The sequence below is a fragment of the Microcebus murinus genome, chromosome 11 (assembly GCF_040939455.1).
Source record: "Microcebus murinus isolate Inina chromosome 11, M.murinus_Inina_mat1.0, whole genome shotgun sequence".
Taxonomy (NCBI): domain Eukaryota; kingdom Metazoa; phylum Chordata; class Mammalia; order Primates; family Cheirogaleidae; genus Microcebus; species Microcebus murinus.
Window position 1 is genome coordinate 53,467,585 of NC_134114.1, and position 25,981 is coordinate 53,493,565.

At 38.6% G+C, this 25,981-nt stretch overlaps 2 protein-coding genes across 3 annotated transcripts in view; one reads left to right on the forward strand and one right to left on the reverse strand.

Moving 5' to 3' along the window:
- The first annotated feature begins 355 nt into the window (after window positions 1-355).
- HEXB (hexosaminidase subunit beta) lies at window positions 356-25,176 on the forward strand. Its single transcript, XM_012783651.2, has 14 exons — window positions 356-676; window positions 4,108-4,253; window positions 8,076-8,141; window positions 10,703-10,749; window positions 10,993-11,103; window positions 15,227-15,328; window positions 17,583-17,712; window positions 19,078-19,258; window positions 19,772-19,858; window positions 21,171-21,243; window positions 22,284-22,458; window positions 24,341-24,431; window positions 24,600-24,704; window positions 25,001-25,176. Exons 1-14 carry the CDS (start codon window positions 447-449, stop codon window positions 25,059-25,061), a joined length of 1,605 nt encoding a protein of 534 aa, XP_012639105.2. The 5' UTR covers window positions 356-446; the 3' UTR covers window positions 25,062-25,176.
- The window catches only part of GFM2 (GTP dependent ribosome recycling factor mitochondrial 2), a 41,184-nt gene continuing 40,340 nt past the window's right edge, over window positions 25,138-25,981 (reverse strand). For both annotated transcript variants that reach the window (XM_020290101.2, XM_020290100.2), the window contains exon 21: window positions 25,138-25,585. In XM_020290101.2, coding sequence (XP_020145690.2) covers window positions 25,457-25,585 — 129 coding nt within the window. In that variant the 3' untranslated portion in view covers window positions 25,138-25,456. The remainder of the gene's footprint in view (window positions 25,586-25,981) is intronic.

The window sequence follows — 25,981 nt, forward strand, 5'->3', positions numbered from 1 at the left end:
GGGTTCTGATGGGAAGGCTTTATTCATTAAAGCTGAAACACCGTTAGAGAAAAGTCTAGACTTCGGAGCAAATAACCGAAAGTCCCATCTCGATTGTCCCGCGTTTGGGGCTGGGGGAGAAACAAGGTGTTCCAAGGCTTCGGTTCTCCAGTTTCCCCGAAGTCAGTAGCCCACAGGGGACCTGTCGCTGGGCTGGCGTCCCCAGCTCTGTCTGGAGGCCCTCCTCTTACTCCGGCCATGCTGTACCCGAGGAAGCTGCCGGCCTGAGGACATTCCCGCGGCGAGTCCCCCGCGCGCCCAGGGCCCGGAGGCGGAGCCGGGGCGGGGCGCGCAGTCACCTGACTCAGCGGCTCGGCGGGCCCGCGCTTCCTCCTCCCCGCCCCCCGGGCCCGGGCTGCGAGTCAAGTAGCGAGGCCCCAGCTGGGCCGAGCGGGCAGAGAGCAGCCATGGAGCGACGCGGGCTGGGGCTGCCGCCGCTGCTGGCGCTGCTGCTGGCTCTGGGGGCGCAGGCCCCGCGCGCCTCCGCCACGCCCGGGCCGGCGCTGTGGCCCCTGCCGCTCACGGTGACCTTGGCCCCCAACCAGATGCGCCTCTCCCCGGAGAACTTCTACATCCAACACGGCCGCGATTCCACGGCCGGTCCCTCCTGCTCCCTGCTGGAGGAAGCATTTCGGCGGTGAGCGCTCCCGGCGGGGACGGGACCCCGGGGCGGGAGAGGCGGACCACCTGGGGCGCAGACCCTCACGCCACCCTCTGCCACGAGCGAGGAAACCGACCGGAGCGGGCTAGTGACCTGCCGAAGCCGCGAGTCTAGAAGATGCCAGGGCCGGTTCACACCAACGCGGTCTGAAGCCTAAAGCTCCTTCCCCATCCCTTCCGTCTCCTAAGGGGCACTGTGGGTGCTCAGGAGCCCTGGTGTGGGTGCAGGATGCCGAGTGCAAGGAGCGGGTTGCTCAGAAGCGGTCTCCCTGTTCGCCTCAAAAGGACAAATGACATGGATGTAGGGGACACTGGTTTCCCAACTCCAGAGTTCGGGAGGAAGTGACAGCCTTTTATTTGAAGAGAGTTCTAAGGGATCTTGGAAGAGCTGGAAGAGCTTAGGCAAGCTCATCTCGAGGGACCAGGGATCCCCCAAAGTTGACTGTCATTTATTGGCCTGACTCACCCACCTATCCTCCCCAAAACTCCTGGTAACAACTCAGATGGCAGAAGTCCTTAAGTTGGAGCCCCACCTAAAATTCTCCTCCTTCCCAATTCTGTTAGATGTTGTAATCTACTTCATAGGGCCAGTGCCTAGGCAGTATCTGCTTTTTGTGTGTGTTCCCCCAACACCAGCCCCTGCTTCCTCTCCCTGCTTCCTCTTACACAGCCCTAGAAACCTTTGATGCATAATGAGACACAGCGCACACGGCTGGCTTTGCTAACCACGCCCTAGACAAGGAAGGTTGCCTTTAGGGGGAATGTCTGTCCTGAAGGTGTGTAGTGTTCCAGAGGACTGTACTTTGATACTTTGTGCTGCCTCCAACCCCCAGGGTATCTCTGTGCCAAGGGGACACAATTATAGCTTAATTGTGCCTGCAGGACGCTGAACAGCTGGTGGAAAAATGCAAAACTAGCTTAGATAACCTGTTCTGACCCCAGGTGGGCCTGGTGCTCTAGCTGAAGGCCCCTGATGTTGATAGCAGAGATGGTTCGTTCTCTGCCTTTGGAAGGGTCATGCTTTCCTTCTGTTTTGTACTGCATGGATATTGCTACCCTCTGTTTTAGGTGCGTACTCTAATGAGCCTTTGGTATTGAATCTGCTAACTGGCCAGAATGCTGTGGCCCTAGTGGGGTGAAGATGTAAAACCAAAGTGGTTGGTTGCCTTGGGATATTCAGAAGGATTGTGTGGGAAGTACTTAAAGGTTATCTACAAGAACACAACTAGGAGTGGAGATCTTTTAAAAGCACCCTTAGAATGTTTGCCTTGGAGCTCAGCTTATAAAGTTGAATTTTCCTTCTGTGCCATGCTGCTAGTAAAATATGCTGAAGTGATATAAATACGGCAGAAAGCCTTGGCGATATTAGTTAACAATGGTAGATAACCAGGACTTGAATCATCCGCGAGATGGCTTGAAAACCCGTCGAGGCAGGTTAATTACCTGAAGAGTTTGTGTAATTCATGGCTCATGTCAATTAATACCTGCTGTGAATTAATACCTGCTATAGTTAGGAAGCACATCATAAAACAGTCCTTATGGCTAAGACTTGAAAGCATGTAGGTGAGGCATTCTAGGAACTCAAGAGGTCAGAGTAAAAGCACAGTGGGGTTGGAAGGATTTGGAAATACTGGGATGTTTAGGAAGCTTTAGGTGTTCAAGAACACAGTCTAGGCTCCAGGTGTTCAGGATCATGTGGCTCTTGTCTTTGAAGAGCCCAAATTCCATCATAAACCCTGCTTTGAAATAGTATGCTTTTTGCAAGCAGAGAGTTTGGCTGGTAGGTGTATGGCTGCTTCCTCAGCTTCTAGAACAAGGTGAATCATATTCTTGTCACTGATTAATAAATCAATAGCTTCACTCCCTCAGTCCCTGGAAGGCTAAATTAACCCAGATACCTTTGGCATCACTGCCTCAGAGACCTTTGAGTTTTCTGTTAGAATTTTATGATTCAGGGCTAAGATTTTCCTTATTTGGGATGAGCCGGCACCTAACTCAGATCTCGAAGCTGCTGCTTTAATTTCCCATTTAAAAAAATTTTTATTTTTTTGACAGAGTCTCACTCTATTGCCTGGGCTAGAGTGCTGTGGCATCAGCCTAGCTCACAGCAACCTCAAACTCCTGGGTTCAGGTGATCCTTCTGCCTCAGCCTCCCGAGTAGCTTGGACTACAGGCATGCGTCACCATGCCCAGCTAATTTTTTTCCATATATTTTTAGTTGGCCAATTTCTATTTTTAGTAGAGACGGGTCTCGCTCTAGTTCAGGCTGGTTTCAAACTCCTGACCTTGAGCGATCTTCCCGCCTTGGCCTCCCAGAGTGCTAGGATTATAGGCATGAGCCACCGCACCCAGCCTAAATTTTTATTTTTAATTGTGGTAAAATACACATAAAACTTACCATATTAACCATTTTTAGGTATGTACTTCAGTGGTCTTAATTTCCTTTTTAATCTGTCAAGGTTTTCCTGTGAGAAGGGCCCTCAACACCCTCTCCCATTCCATTCTCTCACTGGTTAACTTCCGTACACTTCCAGACTCATCTGAATTTTCCTACCTCTCCTTACTTTTCTGGAAAAGCACAAGATGTTCTTACATATAAGTAGCATATACAACCTTCTGGCTTACCCAAATCTATAAAATGTTATTTAAACAATTGCTCTGAAGCCTACTGATCTTTTTATCCTTTAGCACCTTTAAATTTTTATTTACTATTCTCTTTGATATTTGGGTACCAATAGATGGTAAGTTTCAAAGGCTCTGGTGAGAATTCTGTGGGCTGGTCACATTTTGGGGGGACAGTCATGTGTCAGCTAGGATACTTTTGTTTAGAAAGCAATAGGAACCCTGACTCAATCTGGCTTAAGCAATAAGAAATTTATTATCTCACACATTAGGATGTCCAAAAGCAGGACTGAATTTAGGGTTAGTAGATGGAGTGGCTCAATAGCACCATCATGAATCCATATTCCTGTCATCTCTGCTTTGTCTTCTTTAATGTAGCCTGCTGTCACATACAGAGAACGTTTTCTTGTGGCTTGCTTAGGACAGGACCTTCTCGCCACACTCACACATACACCCCCTAATCACCAGTCAGAAGGTTTCATAACCAAAAGCGATAGATGAGTTTGATTACTTATTCTTAATAGGGACTTTCCTGGGAGTGTGGGGGCAGCTTTTAAAATTCCCATGCCCACAGCCCATTCTCTTAGATTCTGAAGGTCTGGACAGCAGGATTTTCAAAGAGCTCCCAATTGCTTCTAACTTACAGCTTTGGGTGAGAATGTCTGGTGGGACTAATAAAGGGTGGCATGGATTTGAGGAGTCAACTACAATGTCCTCTAGTACATATGTATTTAAAATTTGGCTAAAAGCGCTTTTAAAATTTGTTTAAATTTATTTCTCATACAGGTATTATGAATATATTTTTGGTGTCTACACACGGCCTAAGGGGCCTTCAAGATTTCAGGGTGGAGCAGAGTTACAACAACTTCTTGTCACAATTGTCCTTGACTCAGAGTGTGATGCATTTCCCAATGTGTCTTCAGATGAATCCTGTAAGTATCTTTGAGATGTGAGCTTATCCTATTTAAAGCTGCTTGTTCACAGACTTAACTGCCAGAAACAGGCTCTATTCTATGAACTATTATGAGTTCTTGGCCAATGGCCTTATAATTCTTATTTTAAAAATAACCTTTAAGGTCTGATTATAAAAGCAATATATAGTCATTGTAGAAAATTTGTAAGTGTGGTAAGTACAGAAGAGGAAGAAATTAATCACTCATAAGCCCTGCACACACAATTAACCATTATTATTTCAGGTGTATATATATTTTTTGCAGAGTAAAACATTTGAATATTTTACAGAGAAATATAAACATAAACCCATGATAAACACTGGCATGAAAATGAAAAGTAATTCTGTACATGTGGATTCTTTTTGTAATTTTGCTATTTATTTTTATATCCTGCTTTTTTGGAATAATCATTATGAACACTCATGAATTTCACTAAATATCCTTCCGTGACATCATTTTAAATGGTTGATTAATGTTTTACCACTGTGTGGATGAGCTTATTTGGCTAAACCCTTACTTTTGGACATCTAGGCAATTTCTTTTCTTTGAAGTCATCTGTGCATATATCCATGGTCTGTCTTTGTAATCTAATTTTACACAAAAATAATGTAGAACTGGGGAGGGGTACAGTTGTTTCACTTGATTGAAATATAATCAACATTTAGCTGAATGATTTTCTTTGTTGTTGCCTAAAGCATTATTCTCTAGGGATTTCTCCAAATTGTTTTGGAAGGAATAAACTATCAGGCATAGCCAGGAATGGTGGCTCACACCTGTAATTCCAGTATTTTGCGAGACCAAGGCAGGAAGATCACTTGAGGCTGGGAGTTTAAGACAAGCCTGGGCAACAAAGTGAGACCCCATCTCTACAAAAAATAAGAAAAAAATTGCCAAGCATGGTGGTACTCTCCAATAGTCCCAGGTACTCAGGAGGCTGAAGCAGCAAGATCCCTTGAGCCCAGGAGTTCGAGGCTGCAATGAGCTGTGATAGGGCCACTGCTGTTCAGCCTGGGTGACAGAGTGAGACCCTGTCTCAAAAAAAAAAAAAAAAAAAAAAAGGTCAGGCATTCCTTTTCTATAGGGTGCAGTGGCTGGAAGTAACGTGTAATTGTACCAAGGAACCAAAGAGAGGCAATGTGAGGACATGCATAATATAAGGTTAATACAAGAGAGTAGATGGGGAATTGGGATATAAAGATAAAAATGCCACCTATTTAGAGAAAAGGGCAACTCCGTTGTCCTCAGACTGCCTCATAAATGGTTAAGTAGGTGTCTTTATCCTCCTGGTGTAGATGAGATTTCTTAATACATCGCTTTGAAAAATAGCTTCATTTCTCTTCAATTCGATAGCTGTTCTTAGAAAAGATAAGGATAATTTTACCAACATCAGCCATGTGATTTCATTTGATACTCAGCATTCAGACACTATATGAGGTAGGTTTTACAATCTGAGTTGAGATAGAAGTGGTCATTAAGTTCCCAAGGAAGCTTTGCTGTCTGTTAGCTTCAGCTATACAGAGAGCATGTTGTAAATTCCAGAAAATGTAATGTACTGAGATTGGAGAGCCATAGCTTATCTTCCAGTCAGCTCCGCAAACCATCTTGTGAAAGGGAAGCTTCTTGAGGTAAGGTAATTGTGAAATTTTCTGGCTTAAGGATGAACAGATTCTAAGTTTTCAAACTACTTGGTGACGATAAAAGTAACACAAATGAATGGAAAATGAAAAGATATCAAATATCTGGAGTAAGAGAAAATGTTGGAGGAAGTGACAAGTGTTAAAGCACTATTAAAAATATGCATACCTTGAGAACCATAGTGGGCTAGTTTCTACTCTGGAGAAATGGTTACATACATCAAGGATGTTTGATGCAGTTTGCCTGTAAACAAAACTCAGCGTCCATTGGTAGAGGAATGGCTAAATATATCTTGTCAATCCACACTCAAGAGTACTGTACAACAGTTAAGAGTAGAGAAGCAGTGTTATAAAGAAGAGACATGGAGAGGTTGCCGGGATAAACTGCTGAGTTGAACAAAGAAAGCTATATAATAATGTGTGAAGGAAGACCCCATTCATCTATCCACACGTGCTGGAATGTGCCCGTAAAGCAGTGGTTTTCCCTGTGCGTGTGTGGTAAGCCTAGAAAAAGCCTGAGAAGTGTTTCCCCTGAAGAGGGTATAAGGAGTTGGCTAGGCATCTCGAAGGGGATTTTAGCCTTATCTATAATGTTTTATTTTTAAAGGAGAATGTATTGATATGTTGTTTGTATATCAAAACAAAAGTGTATATGGTGCAAAAAGGTATATTAGAAGGGGTAACCAACAAGTCAAAGATGCTATTCCTGTCCCACATCAGGGAATTGATCATTATTAACACTAACAATTTTGTTTGCAATAAAAATTGAAATTAAATAGCTATGTGTCCATATATTTGGAAAACCAAATCTCCTTCTAATTGCTATATATGTTTTCCATTGAATTAGAATCATTTTTATATCAGCCAGTCCTTGGCTATTGGAAAATAACTGGCATCCAAATACGTGCAACATGTTAATGTTTTAGGTGACTCTTTGTGCTATTTCTGGGAGCTCTCAAAACTATTAATGTGGCAAAAAAAAATGCTTTTAAACAGTGACCAATGGAACAGTGAGCTGCTTAGGTAGTTGATGAAGAATTTGATATAGATGGAGGGGAAACATGACTAGATGTACTCATAACAGCAAAGGAGTTCTTAGCCTGGCATTTAGCTACCTCGTCACTGTGGTTTTCTGATAGGAAATGCTATCTTGTCAGAAGACTGTTACCCAAGACAGTCCCACAATTGGTAGAGCTCTTTTGCCTACCTGCCACCAACTCTCCTGTGAGCCTCTGGGTGGAGGTGGCGGAGGGTGATGAAGCGGCCCAGAGCGTACAGTACTGAGTCATTAACCCCCAGCCCTTGAGTGTCTTTGCCGTGGCTGAGTCCTACTGTCACACCCTTTAGCTTTCACTCTCTATACCCTCTGGAGCTTTACTCTCTCTGGGGTTGATTGCACCCCAGACCTCTCTAAAACACTAAGATGACTCTTGAGCCAGTCTCAGGCAGAGTGTGATTTCAAAACTGCAAAGATTTGTGCCTCATGAGAAGTGGCCAACTGGAGGGAGCCCCATTCTAGATGGGTGTGAACTTTTTACTGAGGGAGACAAAGCTAAATTATCTTTGTTGAGTGGGACAAAGCTGAATTAAGGTCAAAAGAGTTAGGGAGTAAGTCTTAAGGCAGATTTGGATGATACTTAGGGAAGATGGGTGCAGGGTGAGTAGAAAAAAACTGAAGGAAAAGAGTAGAGATAACTCTCTGGCCCGAAGGGGAGATTTGAGTGACACTTGAGGTGTCACCAAGGAATAATGGGCACCGAGGAATGTTTGCATTTTTTACCTAAAATCTTGGCTTAATGAGGACCCTACTCTGTTGAGGGGAAGTTGGAGGGGAAAATGAGCAGTCATGGTGGTAATAGCCAGATTCCTGACATGAGCTACTCAGCTGACTGAATGGTGTGTGACTGACTCACTGACGTGGGGAACGCAGGAGACCAGCAGGTTGAATTGTGTGGAAGAGGAAGGAGGGATGAGTTCTGTTTTGGGCATATAGAGTTTGAAGAAGCTACAGGACATCTATGTGAAGATGTGCGGAAGGCAGCTGGACAAACAGGTGTGGTGCTCAAGAGAAAAGAATGGTCCAGAAATACCAACGATACACATTTAGGAAATTTATTGTGTGTCATTGAGAGATTAACAAAAGTGTTTTTTTTAATCCCCAATACAGACACTTTAGTTGTGAAAGAACCAGTGGCTTTGCTCAAGGCCAACAGAGTTTGGGGAGCATTACGAGGTAAGTTCTATGCAGTTTCGTCGTTGTTTTCTAGGGAAGGAATATTTTTAGTTGGTGCTTTGTGAAAAGTTTGCTGCCTTGGACCCTTTACAGAAAGTTTTGTTGAGTAGTTCTAAGATGATTTCCATTAAACATATATGCCTTCAAGCATGGGAGCAACATCATTTGACCTTATAAAAAATGTTTGAGGGTTATTGCATTCCTACAGCCCAGTAATTCATTGATGCTCTTGGGACTGTAATATTTATAGAGCTATAAATGGCCCCAACCTATTCTGATCAGGAGATTTTGTTTTAGTTATGACTTCTTGCTGCCTTCAGTAGCAAGCATCCCTCTTCCCCAATTTTAAATTCCTGTGGACTTAGAAACATAATCAAGTTTATAGGAACAGTGTTAAAAGCTAAGTATGTCCTAGAGTTGGTTGGAGGCAGTGGACAGAGAGGAATCTTAAAAGCTTTTCCTGTGAATTTCAGGGTCTGAACTTCAAAGTTTGCCATCAGGACATTTGCTGTTCAGAAGTTTCTTTTACCTCTTAGAAGAAGATACTGTACAAACTTCCAAATAGAGTTTTTAAAAAGGAAATTTTTCAATATCAACTAAACCAACCAAAGTTATAGTAATTAAAAATTCTTTGGGAGGCCAAGGCAGGAGGATCACTCGAGGTCAGGAGTTCAAGACCAGCCTGAGCAAGAGTGAGACCCCATCTCTACTAAAAATAGAAAGAAATTAATTGGCCAACTAAAAATATATAGAAAAAATTGGCCAGGCATGGTGGTGCGTAGTCCCAGCTACTCAAGAGGCTGAGGCAGAAGGATCGCTTGAGCCCAGGAGTTTGAGGTTGCTGTGAGCTAGGCTGATGCCACGGCACTCTAGCCCAGGCAACAGAGTGAGATTCTGTCTCAAAAAAAAAAAAAAAAAAAAAAAAAAAACTTCTTTAGAGAAGGCTTGGGATTTGACTCAGACTGAGTGTTATCTAAAATAATCATTGTTATGCTATATATGTTTATAGCCATAAGGATGATATCATTGGCCAGGCTCACTGGCTCACTCCTGTAATCCTAGCATTCTGGGAGGCCGAGGCAGGCAGATTGCTCAGGAGTTCGAAACCAGCCTGAGCAAGAGCGAGACCCCATCTCTACTATAAATAGAAAGAAATTAATTGGCCAACTAATATATATAGAAAAACTCAGCCGAGCACGCTGGCGCATGCCTGTAGTCCCAGCTACTCAGAAGGCTGAGGCAGAAGGATCGGTTGAGCCCAGGAGATTGAGGTTGCTGTGAGCTAGGCTGATGCCACAGCACTCACTCTAGCCTGGGCAACAAAGCGAGACTCTGTCTCAAAAAAAAAGAAGAAAAAAAAAAAGAATATTATCTTATTTCAAAATAGAATCTGAAAATATCTATAGATTTGATCTTTACACATTGTATGATCTTTACAATTCACATAATGTATTATATGAATGTATTAAATTATCACATGTAGCCCCAAAATGTGTATATCTATTATGTATCAATAGAAGAGTTGAAAAAACTTTCAATATTACATGAATTGTAAAGATGATATAATGTGTTAAGATCAAATCTATAGATATTTACTACAAATGTAACTGTGATCATTATCTTTTGGATCATTTATAGGTAATGTTATGTGGTTTTAAGCTTTTATTAGTTTGATCTGCCTTTCTTGTCTGGGATCTGATAAGGAGAATAGATCCTTATTGATGTCTGTCCTGATCCATATCAATAAAGAACTTTTAGAGTATGCAGTGACTAGATTCTAGGCCAAGAAGTCCTTATTTTCTGTTTACCATCAGACTTTCAAAGCAATGTACTAAACTGATAATTGGGTGTATTGCCACATAATAGAAAATTTCAAGTTATTCTTCCTTGGATGAACCCATATTTGGAGGCGGGATGGGGAGAGTGGAAGGCATAGCAAAAATGACTTTGAACTATTTTCAGGTTAAAAATGTCCCTGGCTATATAGCCGTCAGCTAGAATGATGAATCTTCATAAAATCAAGACCAGTTAGAGGAATTAGCCTGTCATCTAGTATATTAAGGGAATAATCCACTTGAGTAAAAATGTTCAGGAGGTAGTCTTTGCAGCTGTAACACTTTGCAGCTTAAAACACTATAAGTTGTAAATTGGGCCTTTATTGATAGATTCATGGTTGTTTCCTGAGCTTTTTTTTCTTCTGTTAAATTTAGGTATCGTCTAAAGTGACTATAATATTATAAATTATTTCTCATGATACTATCAATCATTAAGGAACTGGTATTGTATTCTAGCACTGTTTTTTTGTGTGTGTGTGTTTAACATTCAAACAAACCCTAGTAATGGGTAAAATGAAGTAAAGTACTCTTAAGATGAATGGAAAAGGCAATGAGAATTTTTTTTTTTAATTCAGCCTTGATTTTAGAAAATATGCTAGAGGGTGTAGGAATATCACTATTTTATTTTATTTGCCTTACCTGGTTATGAGTCTATGTTTGGATAATATAACTTTTATTGTCTCAATTTGTCTTATAAATTAATGCAATAAATTTTCCTTTCCATAGGTTTAGAGACCTTTAGCCAGTTAATTTATCAAGATTCTTATGGTACTGTAAGTATGATTATTATGTTACTAAAAAGTGTCAGATAGACAATTATTATTACTAAAAAATGTGACCTGGTTAGCTATTGCTTCCTGAAGGTTTCCCAAATATTTATCTTAGCTGATAAATGTAAATTTCACACTTACTTTGTTCTAAATTAATCTTTTATCCAATACTTGTCTAGATGTAGTCTTTATTGAACTTAAGAGAAAATTCTAAAACAAAAATCAAAATTTTATTTCGTCTTATAGTTTACCATCAATGAATCCAACATTATTGATTCTCCAAGGTTTCCTCATAGAGGAATTCTAATCGATACATCCAGACACTATCTGCCACTTAAGACTATTCTTAAAACTCTGGTAAGTAGTTACTTTATTCTAATTCATTGTTTATTCTAAAGATGTGTCCCCTTTATGCTGTTACTTTATGTTGGTCACTTAAACTGTTGTATAGGTTGGGGTGGGGGGTGGGGATATGTTTTTCTTGTATTAAGTATAGGCACTGGGCATTCTTCCCTCCCTTGCTAGGGAAGTGTATTTCCTCAGCTGTGAAGCGGAGCCTTCCTTTAGGGAATCGCATTCCTGTTTTCATTGAGAGGGCCACATACAACATGCATTTTGCCAAGTATTTATGAGAAAGACAGTTTTGATACTGCCCACTGCATATACTTCCATTTGTCAAATCATGTGCCTCAACTTTTGGTTAGGAATACCTGGTCACCATACTTCTAGTCAGTGTCCTTTATTTTGTGACCTCCACTTTTTTTTATTAATGGCATTAGAAAAGGAGTCTGGGAGCTGCCTTATACCTAGGGAAATGTTCCAAAGGAGTATGAAACCTCAGAGGTGGTCGGAGTTAGGAAAAAGGTTGATAATAACTATTTTCTCCTATGGACTTTTTATTGGTTCATCCCCACCATAACCTGCCAATTTGTAGGAGTGGGGAGGTTTTCCTCCCATGTTTTTATGTACCCTCACTTGATCATTTATGAATATACCATGCTATTAAAAATTATTTTTACATTTATATTAATACCTTGCATTTTTTTCTCTAAAAGATATTTTTGTCACTTTTATGAAAGAAATGCCTAGTGTAAAAAATTCAAATAGAGATATACATAAAATAGACATTCATCCCATAATTTCATTTATCAAAGATTGACATAAATTTTTATGTCCCATTTTTCTCACTTTAGCCCTAAAAATGAAATATATTAATAAATACAGTGTGACTTCTTAAAAAAAACAAATTGAGACTGTGCTTTTGCTACCTTTTAAATAGCTGAATATTTCATTTTATGTACCATGATATATTTAACCAGATTCATAGTGATAGATATCTTGATTAACTTACTATCATAAATAGTATGGTATAGTGAGCATTCTTATACATACCTGCACATTTGACAAGGTTATTTCTTGAGGGTAAATTCTCACAACTGAATCCCTGGGCTTACAGACGTACACAATTTATCTTTTGGTACATACTGTCAGACTGCCTTCTAGACAGGTCAGAGCCACTATACTTGGCCAACAGTGTGGTACACTTTTGCCATATAATTCGCTAATCTGGTGATAAAGTGTATCTCCTTGTTTTAATTTGTACTTCTTTGCTTTCTAGTGAATATAAGCCTCTTTTACTTATTACCTATTTATATTTTTATATTACAAACTACAAATGTATTTTCTATGTCCATTTTGTCTTCTAGAATGTTAATGCCTTCTTTGATTTAACGTTATATTTGGCTATAGATTTTTGTCACTGATACTTTTATTTTGCTTATGCTTCCATACTTATCCATCATATGTTGGGAAAGTTTTCTAAATTTGCTTCTTAAATTATGTTTGTAGTGTCTTTTACCTGTAAAATTTTTTAAAGAAGTAATGTCTTTCAATCTTATCCTTTATCGTTTGGGTCTTGGGAGATACGCTAAGGAAGGCCTTCTCCACAACAAGAGTATAAATGTAAAAATAACCTCTCATATTTTCTTTTAATATTATACTTTTTCCTATTCTTGACTCAGTTAAAATTTACTTTAGTGTGTCAGAGATGGTAGATACCTTCATTTTACTTTCCAAATGGTTAGCCAGTAATCCCAACATCAGTTTTGAGCAAGCTATAATTCCCCCATTGCTTTCAGTTATAATGAATATTAAATACTAAATTCCCATAAATACATGAGGCAGTTTCTGAACTCTGTCTTTACCAGTTTATCTTCTTGGGCCAGTACAGATGGTTTTAGTTTCTATAGCTTTAGAAGTTGTTTTTATTTTGAAATAATTTTAAACTCAAAGAAAAATTGTAAGAAGTTTATAAAGAATGCCCATATGCTCTTTACCTAGATACGCCAATTGTAAAATTTTATATTTATTTACATATAAAATATTTATTAAATTTATTTAAAATGTATCATATTTACCTTATTTATTCAATTAAAAATTTTTTTTCTAAATCATATGGGCACATTTGTCACATTACCCCTTAATATTTCAGGGGCACTTAATTTCTTTAAAAAGGTTACATTTTAATAACTTCAGCACAACCATCAAATCAGGAAATTGACACGGTACTGCCACCTAATTCACAGACCCCATTCATATTTCATTTGTTCCAACAACATCTTTTATAGGTTCAGCATGCAATCCAAGATCAGGCACATCTCCTTGTTCTGTCTCTTTGGCCACTTTCAGTCTGGAACTGTTTATCTTTCCTTGTCTTTCAAGACTATACGTTTTTGAAGAGTAAATGTCAGTTACTTTGTGGAGTATATCCTAGCTTGTCTGCTTTCCACATGATTAGATTCAGTCATGCCTTTTTGGCAGGAGCAAAGCATAAGTGATGCTCTGTTCTTCTCAGTGCATGGCAGGTGGCACAGTGTCTGACTTCGTTTCTGGTAATGTTCACTTATAAAACTTGGCTAAGATGCCATCTGCCAGGTTTCTCTACTGCAACATTAATTAAAAAGTATTTTATACTTATTAATAAGTAGTAATAGTTAAGTATCTTGTGGGGAGAAATTTTGAGACTATGTAAAATTCCCATTCTTCATCCAGTGTTCACCTGCTAGTTTTAGTATCCACAGATGATTTTTGCCTAAATCAGTTATTATTAAGGTGATTTTTCTGATTTCATCATTCCTGCCATTATTTATTAGTTGACATTTTACTGTAAGGTAGAGCATTCCCTTCTCTTTCATTTATTTATTATTTTTAGAGTATGGACTCATGGATTACTATTTCTTCAACAGATTGTAATCTGTTACTTTCCCTATTTAATGGTCAAATTGCCCCAGGTTTGGCCAGTGGGAGTCCTTCAAGTTGGCTGTTAGATCCTTTTGGCATGTCCCTTCAATCTTTGATCACTTTCTTTTTAGCACATGATGTTCCAGGCTTATTTTTCCCTGTCCCAGTCTGAATTCAAACATTTCTTCAAGGAACCCTTGTAGTAGTGAACAATACTTTGAAACCAAAGTCTGGACCCTCTGAGCAGAGCTAGAAAATGTGTGTGTGTATGTATTTATGTATATGAACATATGCGTCTTTCCCTATTCTCTGTCTGTGTCAGGGGTTAATCTATAGCCAAAGGGCCAAATCCAATTTGCCACCCAATTTTGCAGATAAAGTTTTGCTGGAATATAGCCACATAAGTAAGTTCGCAGACTGTCTCACTCCACAACTGCAAAGGAATGCAGTTGCAACAAAAACTGCATGGCTCACCAAGTCAAATACTTGCTGTCTGGTCCTTTTTGTAAAAAGCTTGCCAATCACTGGTCTATATTAAAAACCATGAGATTGTACTTAATAAGCTCAATTCCAGTTGACACCCATATTTGTACCCTTTTTCTAACAGTGAAAACCCTCTGATTACCTTCAATATATGTATATATTTGCATCATCCCCTTGTATGTAAGCTGTTTTGATTATTTGGTAGGACAAATGTTCCCCCTTACTATTTTTATCTTTTTCTAATAGTCTGCTTATATAAATATTATATTTATTCCTCCAGAGTATACATAAAATCAATATGTCAATTTGCCCAAAAATGTATCTGGGAATAGTATTTAGTTTGTAATGAATTTCTTTTCATTTGTAAGGGTTGGGACTCAAATTGCAGAACTGTGGGAATTCTAAGCCCTGACACTTAAATGAATTAACCCATTTTTCTTTTGCTGTATTCCCAAATGCAGCAGCAGCCAAGAACTATTTTCTATTCTTGGCAGACCCCTAAATACTGGCAGCTTAAAGCTTGCTCTCTTCCGAGAGAGCGAACTTATACCTCACTGTCTAGAATACGCAGTCTATATAGGTTTTCTGAATGGTGACGTGTCATGTAAAGTAATACAATGAAAAATTTATATTTCTTCCACATTCTTTGCTGAAAAAGTTTAAAAGGAAGCAGACTTACTGGAATCAATCCCGAATGCAGATATGTAATACAGGTTGTATATATTGTAGTGTATAATTTTTTAATGTTTGCTTGCAGGATGCCATGGCTTTTAATAAATTTAATGTTCTCCACTGGCACATAGTTGACGACGAATCTTTCCCTTATCAGAGCATCACTTTTCCCGAGTTAAGCAATAAAGTGAGTAAATCATGTAGTCTGTCTACAAAAATCTTTGGTATAGCTTCATTAGAAGTTTGTAGGTTAAATGTGTTTCCTTATGGATAGAATCAAAGTTAGATGTTCGTGGTTTTGAATTTTTTCTTTTTTTTAGGCTATCACTTAGCATTTTAGATCCATAGAACTATTGTGTTTTTTGTTGTTGTAAATGTTATTATAAATATAAATAATCTCTAGGGGCAGTATAAGTAAAATTTTTAAAATGTAATGTAGAAGACATGAATAATAGACAAAATACATGTAGTTAAGGTACTGTATTTATCAAGTGGTCCAACAGTATATTTGTTCTCAACAGAATCTGTAAATGACTTTTTTTTCTCTGAAAAATGACATGAATTAGGGAATTTTCGAGATGAGAGCTCTTTCTTAGAAAATAGTGGTGGTCTCAGTTGGAAGTGTTCAGGTTGACTGTGTTACAGAGCAGTGGAGCTGGGAGGGGGACCCTCACCCAGTTTAGTCTCCCTGTAATACAGCAGGCCGGCTGACATCCAGAGAAGCTGGATGCCTTGTCTAAAGTTGCAGTTAGGAATCTGCAGAGCCAGGACTCTTAACTCTGTCCTCTGGCCATAATTCTAAAACTTTCTTCACTGTTAAGATATAGTATAGGCTGAAATGCTAGCAGCACTTGTGCTTGTTTGCTTCTGTTTTACTATTTATTACAGAAAATTTCAAACATATACAGAAATAGTTCAGTGAATTCCCATGTTCTCATCTCCCACCTTCCAAAATCAATACATGGCCAATCTTGCATCATGTGTACTTCTGCAGACATCCCCCCGCCCTGTGATTTTGAATCGAGTCCCAGATAGCATCTCACTATAAAAAGGCCTGTTTTGTTTTTTTTTTAAAACCATAATATGTTATTGCAGCTAATCATTTAACAGTAATCAAGAAGCCAATCAATTCTCACATTTCCTCAAGTGTCTTTTCCTCTTTTTTAAAAAATCATTTTATTTGCAATGGGATGCAAATGAGGTCCGTATGTTGTGGTCAGTTAATGTCCTCTTTTGATCTGTAGGGCCCCTCCCCCATCTTTGTCCTTGTTATTGTTGAAGACACTGAGCTACGTGTTCTGTGGTTTCCCACAGTCTGGCTTTTGCTGATTGCATCCCCATAGTGTCCCCAGAGTGTACTGTAAACTGGTAGTTAGGTCTAGTCTTGATACAGATTTGATTTAGAGGTTCAGGGGGGAAGACTACTTTTCAAAAGTTGAGTACTTACATCCCATACTTTGAGAAATGTACTAATTAACACCTTTAATGGACCTTTATATTTAGTTGCAGCCAATAATGAGTTCTAATTTTCCAAGTGACCTATAAAAGGGACTGAGGTAATCTTTAAAAAAGAAAAAAATCAGGTCACTTATCAGAGAGTCTATGAAGGAACTTTTAAAGCTGATAGTAATTACAGTGACTAAAAGACAACCGCTGTGCTTTTTGTATTAACAGTAATGTGTGAAGTTTGATTCTAAAATTGACGAGCAATATTTTCAGAGATTTTATGTTGGAAATATTTTGTTTGATTACATGAAGTTGAAACAGCATGATTGGGCTGGTGCAGTGGCTCATGCCTATAATCCTAGCACTCTAGGATGCTGAGGCGGGAGGATCACTTGAGGCCAGGAGTTCAAGACCAGCCTGAGCAAGACTGAGACCCCATCTCTACAAAAAATAGTAAAAATTAGCCAGGTGTAGATACACCTATAGTCCCAGCTACTCAGGAGGCTGAGGCAGGAGAATCGTTTGAGCCTACGAGTTTGAGGTAGCTATAATGACACCACTGTGCTCTAGCAGGGGTGACAGAGTGAGACTCTGTCTTCTATCATAGTTTTTTTTTTAGACATTCTTGAAACAGGAAGCACTGGTGGAGATAGATATTTCTATCAGTTGATCTGAGATTAACCCAAAGTATACTGACAATTTATTAAGATGCAGTAAACAAATGATTTGACAAAAGCCCCAAAATGGCTATCATCCTTGGGGTATGTGTGACTTAGTAGAAATTGGCTTTCTTTTTTCTCTAGATTCCCTACTCCTGAAGTTATGGTACTAGATTATTTTTAAACGAATCATCCAATATCACATAGAACTATTTAATACATTGTGATAGTGGAAAAATCTGCTATCAGGTATCAAAGTGAAAACAGGATTGTTAACAATTTCTAGGACCAGATCCACTTCATACATTTTAACTTGAATAAATGTGGCCTTTACAGGGAAGCTATACTCCGTCTCATGTTTACACATCAAATGATGTCCATATGGTGATTGAATATGCCAGATTACGAGGGATTCGAGTCCTACCGGAATTTGATACCCCTGGACATACGCAATCTTGGGGGAAAGGTAAGGAGTTTGTATTTTATAAGTTGCAAAAAGTGAACATTTGAGGCCCTGCATCTTTTATTTTATGACTTGGTGTTTGTTCATTTTATTCTTAATTGTGATTTGTACAACAGTAGCACTATTGAGAAATGTGATTCAGTAACTATTACATATCTACTGTCAGCAAGTCACTGTGTCTGGGTACTACCTAAATTATAAAGAAGGGATAAAAGGAAAACATAACAAATGCTTACAACAAGTAGAAGATAAGTGAATTCAAGAAGCAGTTTCACAGATGAGGTAACACTTAAAATGCTTTTGAAGGAGCAAACAATATATTTGTGCTTCTGGTAGAGGGAATAGCATGAGGAAAGGCTAAGATATGCCTGACAGGTAGATAGTGGAATATAGTGTAGCAAAGGGGGAACTTAAGCTCTGGAGCCAAAGTGTGTAGGTTTGAAGCCTGCTTCTACCGTTTATAAATTGAGTGATCTTGGGCAAGTTATATAACATTTCATCTTCGGTTTCCCTATTTATAAAATGTGGCTATTAATAGTAGCTACCATGTAATTTTTTTTGAGGATTAAATAATGAGTGTAGATGTACCTAGCATTTATAATTGCTCAATAAATATTATTAGGGTAGACATCGGGAACAGAGGGAAGTAATCTGGAAAGGTACATTACAGAGGGCCTTCGGTGACAAATGTGGGCTTCATTAGGACACACTGGAAACCAGTGAAAATTTCTGAGCAGAGGAGTGACATGATGGGAGCCATACCTCCGGAGAACCTTTGTGAAAGTGACAGATTGGAAGGGGAAAGAGACTGTAAAGTCCTAGCCCAGGAGGGGAATAGCAGGAATGGAAAATAACGGACATAAATGACATTCTGGAAATATCCATAGAACTCGGCAACTTATTGACTGCAGGAGAGGAAGGAGGTATAGACTTTATCCTTACTATAATAGAATATGAAAATCAGAAGATAGAGGAGGGAAAGTTTAAGGAGTGGAGATGTTGGTTTTGATAGATCATATTTGAAGTGCAGCTAGGATTTCCAGTTGCATTTAGCAGGGAATCTGAAATATGCATTGAAGCTCAAGTAAAAGGGTTGGGACAAGCTGATGATGATCTGGGAGTCATTAATATTTAAAGTGGGTAAAATCTCCAAGAGAGGCTGGATAGAAAAGGAAACAGAACTCAGGAAACAATTCTCCCTCATCTTATTTGGAAGAAATTACCATAGTAACTCCTAGTAAACATGCTTATCTTTTGTATATAAAACCTCTTATAGCTTCAGCAAAACAAAGTAATATAATCATACGCAAAGCCAGGTCTTTGTGATAAACAAATTTCTTTAAAAAGGAATTATGTTTTCTTCTCTAGGTCGGAAAAATCTCCTGACTCCATGTTACAATGGACAAACACAATTGGACAGTTTTGGACCTATAAACCCTATTCTGAATACAACTTATAGCTTCCTTACTACATTTTTTGGAGAAATTTCTAAGGTGTTTCCAGATCAGTTCATTCATTTGGGGGGAGATGAAGTGGATTTTAACTGTTGGTAAGATGATTCTTTAAAACCCCCATTTTTTAAAAAAGCTGCATTTGAAGTAGATGGTCTCTGCATATAAGGGTTTAAACTGAGAAATATAGCTCCTGAGATGGTGGACTTTTGTAGAATGTACATTTGAATGGTATGACAAAGTAAAAGCTTTGGTAGAATTAGAATAGAGAAGAAAATGGAGATTCAAAAAGACTACTGTGAAATGAACGTTTTTAATGAAAGAGGGCAATGATTAAATGGGGAAGATTTTTTCAAATAAAAATCCTCTTTGCAAATAGCTTTAGGTGGAGGAGAGAGATGGGTAGGTAAAAAAAGCCATTTTTACAGGAAGTCAGCTTCTGGAAAAAATTATTTGTGGTGGAAAATTAAAGCCTTATGTTTTTAGACTTTTATTCCCTATAAACTTTAGTAGTTTTAAGTCTGCGCAACTGATGTTAGGAATATATGCTGCTTTAAATAATTGGGCATATCAAACTTTTAATGAAATTTTAATCGCCGTTTTTCTTTAAGGGAATCGAATCCCAAAATACAAAATTTCATGAAGGACAAAGGCTTTGGCAGTGATTTCAGGAAACTAGAGTCTTTCTATATTCAAAAGTAAGTTATTGGAAAGTCTGTTTTTCTGTATTTCATCAATGCTTTTTGTAAAAGTTTAAACTACTTTTTAGCACTGTGCTGTATTTTTTTCAATGTTTAAGCTATTATTTAGTACTATGCTTTATTTTTTCATTTTTCTCTCCACCCCTTGCCAAAGTATAGATGTGAAAAATCACCAAAGAAGGAAGTGGTATCCACTGCTTTCTTTAAATCAATAACGTGGTGTGACTCTAAGTGTTTTGCAATGACTGTTGAAACATAGGAATGCGGTTATATGTTCTAAAAATGCAGCTCCAACCCTAGCTACCCTGGGAAGTCTTCACCATCACCCAGCCCCTGGAATTTATTCCCTTTTGTTAATTCCAGGAGCTTATCTTTTGTTCTCTGTTTCTGTGATATCCAATATGGTAGGCATCCTCAAACTACAGCCTGAGGGCCACATGCCTCGCCCAAGGAGGACATTTGCCGGGTGTGTTTTTGCCGCCGCTGCCTGTCCTTTTTAGCAGCTGACTTGTCCCAGGCCCACAGTGCACACTCTCCAACGTCTGAGGGACAGTGAACTGGCCCCCTGTTTAAAAAGTTTGAGGACCCATGTGTGGCTATATGTAAATTAATTAAAACTAAAGAAAGGTAAAAATTCAGTTCCTCAGTTGCATTAGCCACATGTCAAGTGTTCAAAAGCCAGATGAGGCCAGTGGCTACCATATTGGAAAGTACATATATACAGCATTTCAATCACTGCAGAAAGTTATACTGGACAGTGCTGGTCTATAATAGGGATCAGCAAACTTTTTTGTAAAGGGCCAGACAGCAAAAATATTTCAGGCTTCATGGGCCACATATAGTTGCACATCCTTCTGTTTTACTAAACAATATCTGCAGCATACCTGGCATTTTCTAAATACCTGTCAATATTTGTAGACTTATTATCAGCAACTGTTGAATATTATTTAGGTGATATGACAGGCTAGATTATGATTTCCATTCAAAGAAAGCCACAAAATTATCAGAGATTGTTGGTACAATTTCCTGAGTTTGCCTATCAACTCAATTTGGGGTTACTTCTTCATCTTAGGGGCATACTTAAGCACACTGTTCCAGCAAATGACTATTAAACCCCTATACTATGTTAGGTTCTATACCATTTGCTAGAAAGAAGGAACAACTTGGGTCAATGCCCAACTACAGCTGATTCTGCTATAAAGTTTTGTTATACTTAAAGGGACCTTTCAACATTGCAAGTAATCCTTGGTAGAAAATGTGCATGTTTTAGAGCTTTCAATCTGAACTTTGTGATTTTTTGCAATGCTAGGCTTTTGGATATTATTGCAACCATAAAGAAGGGATCCATTGTTTGGCAAGAGGTTTTTGATGATAAAGTGAAGGTAAGAATTGTGAAGACTGCATCTGATAACATAAGACTTAATGCTTCCTCCTTCTTTTCTATCCTTTCCACCCTCTTCCCCCACTCTCTCATTATGAGTCACAAATAGAAGTACTTCAATTTTTTTTTCCGACAGTAAGAACACAAATGAGTCCACCCACTGCCCGGCGCGGTGGCTCATGCCTATAATCCTAGCACTCTGGGAGGCCGAGGCGGGCGGATTGCTCGAGCTCAGGAGTTCGAAACCAGCCTGAGCAAGAGCAAGACCCTGTCTCTACTAAAAATAGAAAAAAACCAAATTAATTGGACAAATAAAAATATATAGAAAAAATTAGCCGGGCATAGTGGCACACACTTGTAGTCCTAGCTACCTGGGAGGCTGAGGCAGAAGGATCGCTTGAGCCCAGGAGTTTGAGGTTGCTGTGAGCTAGGCTGAAGCCACGGCACTCTAGCCTGGGCAACAGAGAGAGACTGTCTCAAAAAAAAAAAGAACAAATGAGTCTTTATTGCTATTAAAATAGTTTTGTAGTAGGTAAAATTATCAATGTGTGTGTGTGTATATATATATTTTTTTTAATGGTATTTTCTCTCTGACATAGAATTCTTACTTTTCCTTGGGGCAATTAGGAATTTGTGAGTCCATCTACTAGTATTATCATTCCAGAGGTATTAATGACATCCTCATAGTTCCAAAGTAAGTAAAACTTAGTGTGGTAGAAATGATAGTAAATTGCAAATCTCAGCCTTAGTTTATTGCACCTACATGGTGTCATACATAGGCAAAAGATAATATCCAACCTTAAGGTGAATGAAACTTCTAATTTTAAATCCCTATGAATTTAAAATTCATGAATTTTATGAATGAATTATATGAATGAATAAAGTATGGTACTAAATCTGCAGGAAGGAGGAAAAAAGAAAATGTGTTTTTTCATGGATCTTTGAAAATTATGTTCTTAGCCATAATGCCTTAAATTTTTAATTTAATCTACTGTATTTGTGAGACCTAATAATATGTATTGCAATTTGTGACTTTTATAGCTTCAGCCAGGCACAATAGTTGAAGTGTGGAAAAACAACAGGTATTTTGATGAAATAAGTAAAATCACAGCATCTGGCTTCCCTGTAATCATTTCTGCTCCTTGGTACTTAGATTTAATTAGTTATGGACAAGACTGGGAAAAATACTATGAAGTGGAACCTCTTAATTTTGCAGGTAAGTGAAGCAACCATCATTACCTTGGTTTGTTAGTTTTCTTCCCTAATCCCCTATCCAGGAAACTCTCCCCTAGATATTATCTACTATCTTCCCTTTTATGCTTGACCCTTGATTTGTGTGTATTTAACACATTGACTGCCGCACTAGAAAAAAAATTGTTTTTCCCCAGGGCCACTGTGTTTTATTAAAACAAAACCATCCTTTCTAATTATCTTTTATGGTTTTCTGTGCATGAGTTATATGCAACACAATCCACATTTTTAGAATTAAATCGTCAATATTAAATTGTAACAGTAAGAACATCAAAAAGTAAGATTTTCACTGAACCAACTGCAGGGTTTTGCTTCATGAGGCCCTGGGGTCAAAACTAGCCTGAGTTAAATACAACGCACATGGCAGTATGTTAAATAAAGAAAAAAACTCAGTATCATTTTAAACTCTGTGAAATCATATAGGCCAGGCACGGTGGCTCACGCCTGTAATCCCAGCACTCTGGGAGGCTGAGGCAGGTGGATTGTTTGAGCTCAGGAGTTCGAGACCAGCCTGAGCAAGAGTGAGACCCTGTCTCTACTGAAAAAAAATGGAAAGACATTAGCTGGACAACTAAATATATATATAGAAAAAATTAACCGGTCACACGGCGCCTGTAGTCCCAGCTACTCGGGAGGCTGAGGCAGTAGGATTGCTTGAGCCCAGAAGTTTGAGGTTGCTGTGAGCTAGGCTGACGCCATGGCACTCTAGCCAGGACAACAGAGTGAACAAAGTGAAACTGTCTCAAAAAAAAAAAAAAAAAAAAAAAAAGGAGAAAAGAAACCGTATAATATACTTGCCTAAATATAAGAAGTTCAAAAGTAGATCTTTAGATTTTATCTCCATTTTCACTGATGAGTCTTGTCACTCTACATTTGAAAGCTCTTTGACTGCTTAACTTTGTATTTCCTCTTCTGAATTCTCTCCAATGTAAGACACCTAAGCAAAGCTATAGTCTAAAACTTAATAACTGCTCTGGGAGATGTGATTTAAGTGGATTTCAGGCTGTGTAGTCATACGGTTCTGAGGAGTAAGCATCCTTGGTGGAGAGCGGTTGGGGAGCGGGTGACAGGAGGGAATGTGTGTGAGTGATGGAGCTTCAGGTGTTCAGACCTCCTTCATTAAGAACAGTTCTAGGCCAGGTGCGGCAGCTCACACCTACGATCCCAGCTCTTTGGAAGGCTGAGGTGGGAGGATCGCTTTAGGCCAGGAGTTCAAGAACAGCCTCAACAACATGGCAAGACCCAGTCTCTACAAAAAAAAAAAAAAAAAAAAAGGAAAAGGAGAAAAAGAACAGTTCTACTTTGTTCAGTTTTGTATATCAAGCTTTAGTACAAAATTTCCTTTGAAAAAGGATTTTGCTGTTTAAAATTTGAAAACTGTAGGTCTATTGAGAATTGATATAATTTTCTCTAGCTTATTTTCTGATGATCAAAAACCTGTAATTACTGTTAAAAATAAAATAGGTCCTCAGGATTCTTTTTGATAGAAACTAAAGGCAGGCATGGTGGTACAGCCCATTAAAAAAAACCAAAAAAACTGGCATACCAATTAAAAAATGGTTTCTGGTATCCAAGTAAGTTTGCATACAACCAAAATAAAATAGTATCTCTAATACTAGGCTGTCACATATGTGTATGATGCTAACACATGCTGGGAACCATGGGTCAGGGGTGAGAATAAAGTTTGCCTCCTTTTTTGTGCCACAACCATGAACATCTCCCAAGGTCCTGCTGACTATAGAAGAGAAATGTTGCCCAGGGATAAAGATAGAGGCAATACTAATTCCTCCTCCTATGTACAAGCCTTGAACTGTCTAACTTGTATCATTTCACTATTTTTAATGTAGGTAGTCAAGAACAGAAACAACTTGTCCTTGGTGGAGAAGCTTGTCTATGGGGAGAATATGTGGATTCAACTAACCTCACTCCAAGATTATGGTATGAAATTTAAGTGATAGCATTTGTGGTAAGAATTAAGGTGCCTTAGCTCTCCTTCTCCTTCCAAGTAGGAAAGCACTAGGAATTTCCCCAAGCATATGATTCAGGTACTTATTTAAGAAAACACGAATTTTAACTGTTTTGGGGGACATGTGGTTTAAATTTTAGGCCTCGGGCGAGTGCTATTGGTGAGAGACTCTGGAGTCCCCAAAACGTCAGAGATACAGGCAATGCCTACAGGAGACTAATGATGCACCGCTGCAGAATGCTCAGGTAAGATACTTACTTCTCAAGCCAAGATAATTTAACCCTCTTATTCGGTGCTTGCTTTTTTTTTTTTTTTGGCTATACATAGAAATGCCTCTTATCTAAGTAATTAGGAGAAACTGGGAATTATTTTTTTATAGGTAAGAATATCTATAAAGATATATAGAATTGTGGTATAACTTAGAACTCTAGTAATGAGTGATTTTTCCTTCAGTAATGCTGTGATTCTAATTTAAGCTAAGTTCTTTAAGGTGGCAGATAAGTTAATCTGAAACATCTTTATTCATGTTATCTGTCTATAGGCGTGGAATAGCTGCACAACCTCTTTTTACTGGATATTGCAACGAAGATGACAACATGTAAAAATGAGCTGAAACAAATAGAAGGCACAGCACTCTGTATTATAATCAACTTGCTTTTAAAATCATGTAAATTAAGATTTGTTAGACTTTTTTTGAATAAATTTTTATTGATTGAACCTCTTATTTTACATTACATATAGAAATCCGGCATCTTTCTCGTGAGTTTATAATCAATATATTCCAAAGGGCTGAGTCTTTGTACCTGAATCATGTTGTTCATCTGTGAAGTTACTTTTACTTTAAACATCAAAGCACATTTCTCATTACAAATGAACGGTTCCGGTTCCAGTGCCATTGTAGTTCTCAGGTTACTGTTCAGTAACTTTTTTGTCCAATAATTAAACCAATAAAAATGATTCTTATGGAAAACTAGTTCTTTCCAAGGACCTAAAACATCTAGGTCAAGCCACTTCTCCGGTTAAGCAGTGTACTTTGCTCTTGGGGATTCATTGCTTGATAAGTAGATAGTTCTAAGGCGAAAGTAGCTGAGCCTGAAGTTAGCGTTCGAAGCACCGTGGAATAACCCTAATCAAAATAATTTAAGTCATTTATCCCATCAAGTTTAAGCCTCCAGTTTCTCTTCTTTATATCCTTTGCCTATTATCAGGGAAAGGTGATGTCACTCATATGGCTTAGCTATAGCACTTTCCCTAAACAGATCATTTAGCCATTTCAGGGGAAATTGGTTTCAAAAATATTGTAGATGACCAAAAACAGTAGTGCAGCTATGCTGCACGTGTATTTTGAGGTCCTGGCATTTGGTGAGAGAACTCTGCCCTTCCTACTAAGCTGTTGGTACGCAGGTGCCTGCCTGTTCTACAGCAGAAGATGGTGTTGGGGGAAAAATGACACTTGCCCTTGAACTTACAATGGCAAAAAGAAAAATGCTTGGAATAGAAAAAATGGTCATTTACATTGGTG

Bases quoted from the DNA above. Each gene is read 5' to 3' on its own strand.
- HEXB (XM_012783651.2), top strand. From the start codon at position 447: ATGGAGCGACGCGGGCTGGGGCTGCCGCCGCTGCTGGCGCTGCTGCTG. The intron at 677-4,107 runs GTGAGCGCTCCC...TTTCTCATACAG, and splicing joins CTGGAGGAAGCATTTCGGCG to GTATTATGAATATATTTTTG. The intron at 24,432-24,599 runs GTATGAAATTTA...TTTAAATTTTAG, and splicing joins AACCTCACTCCAAGATTATG to GCCTCGGGCGAGTGCTATTG.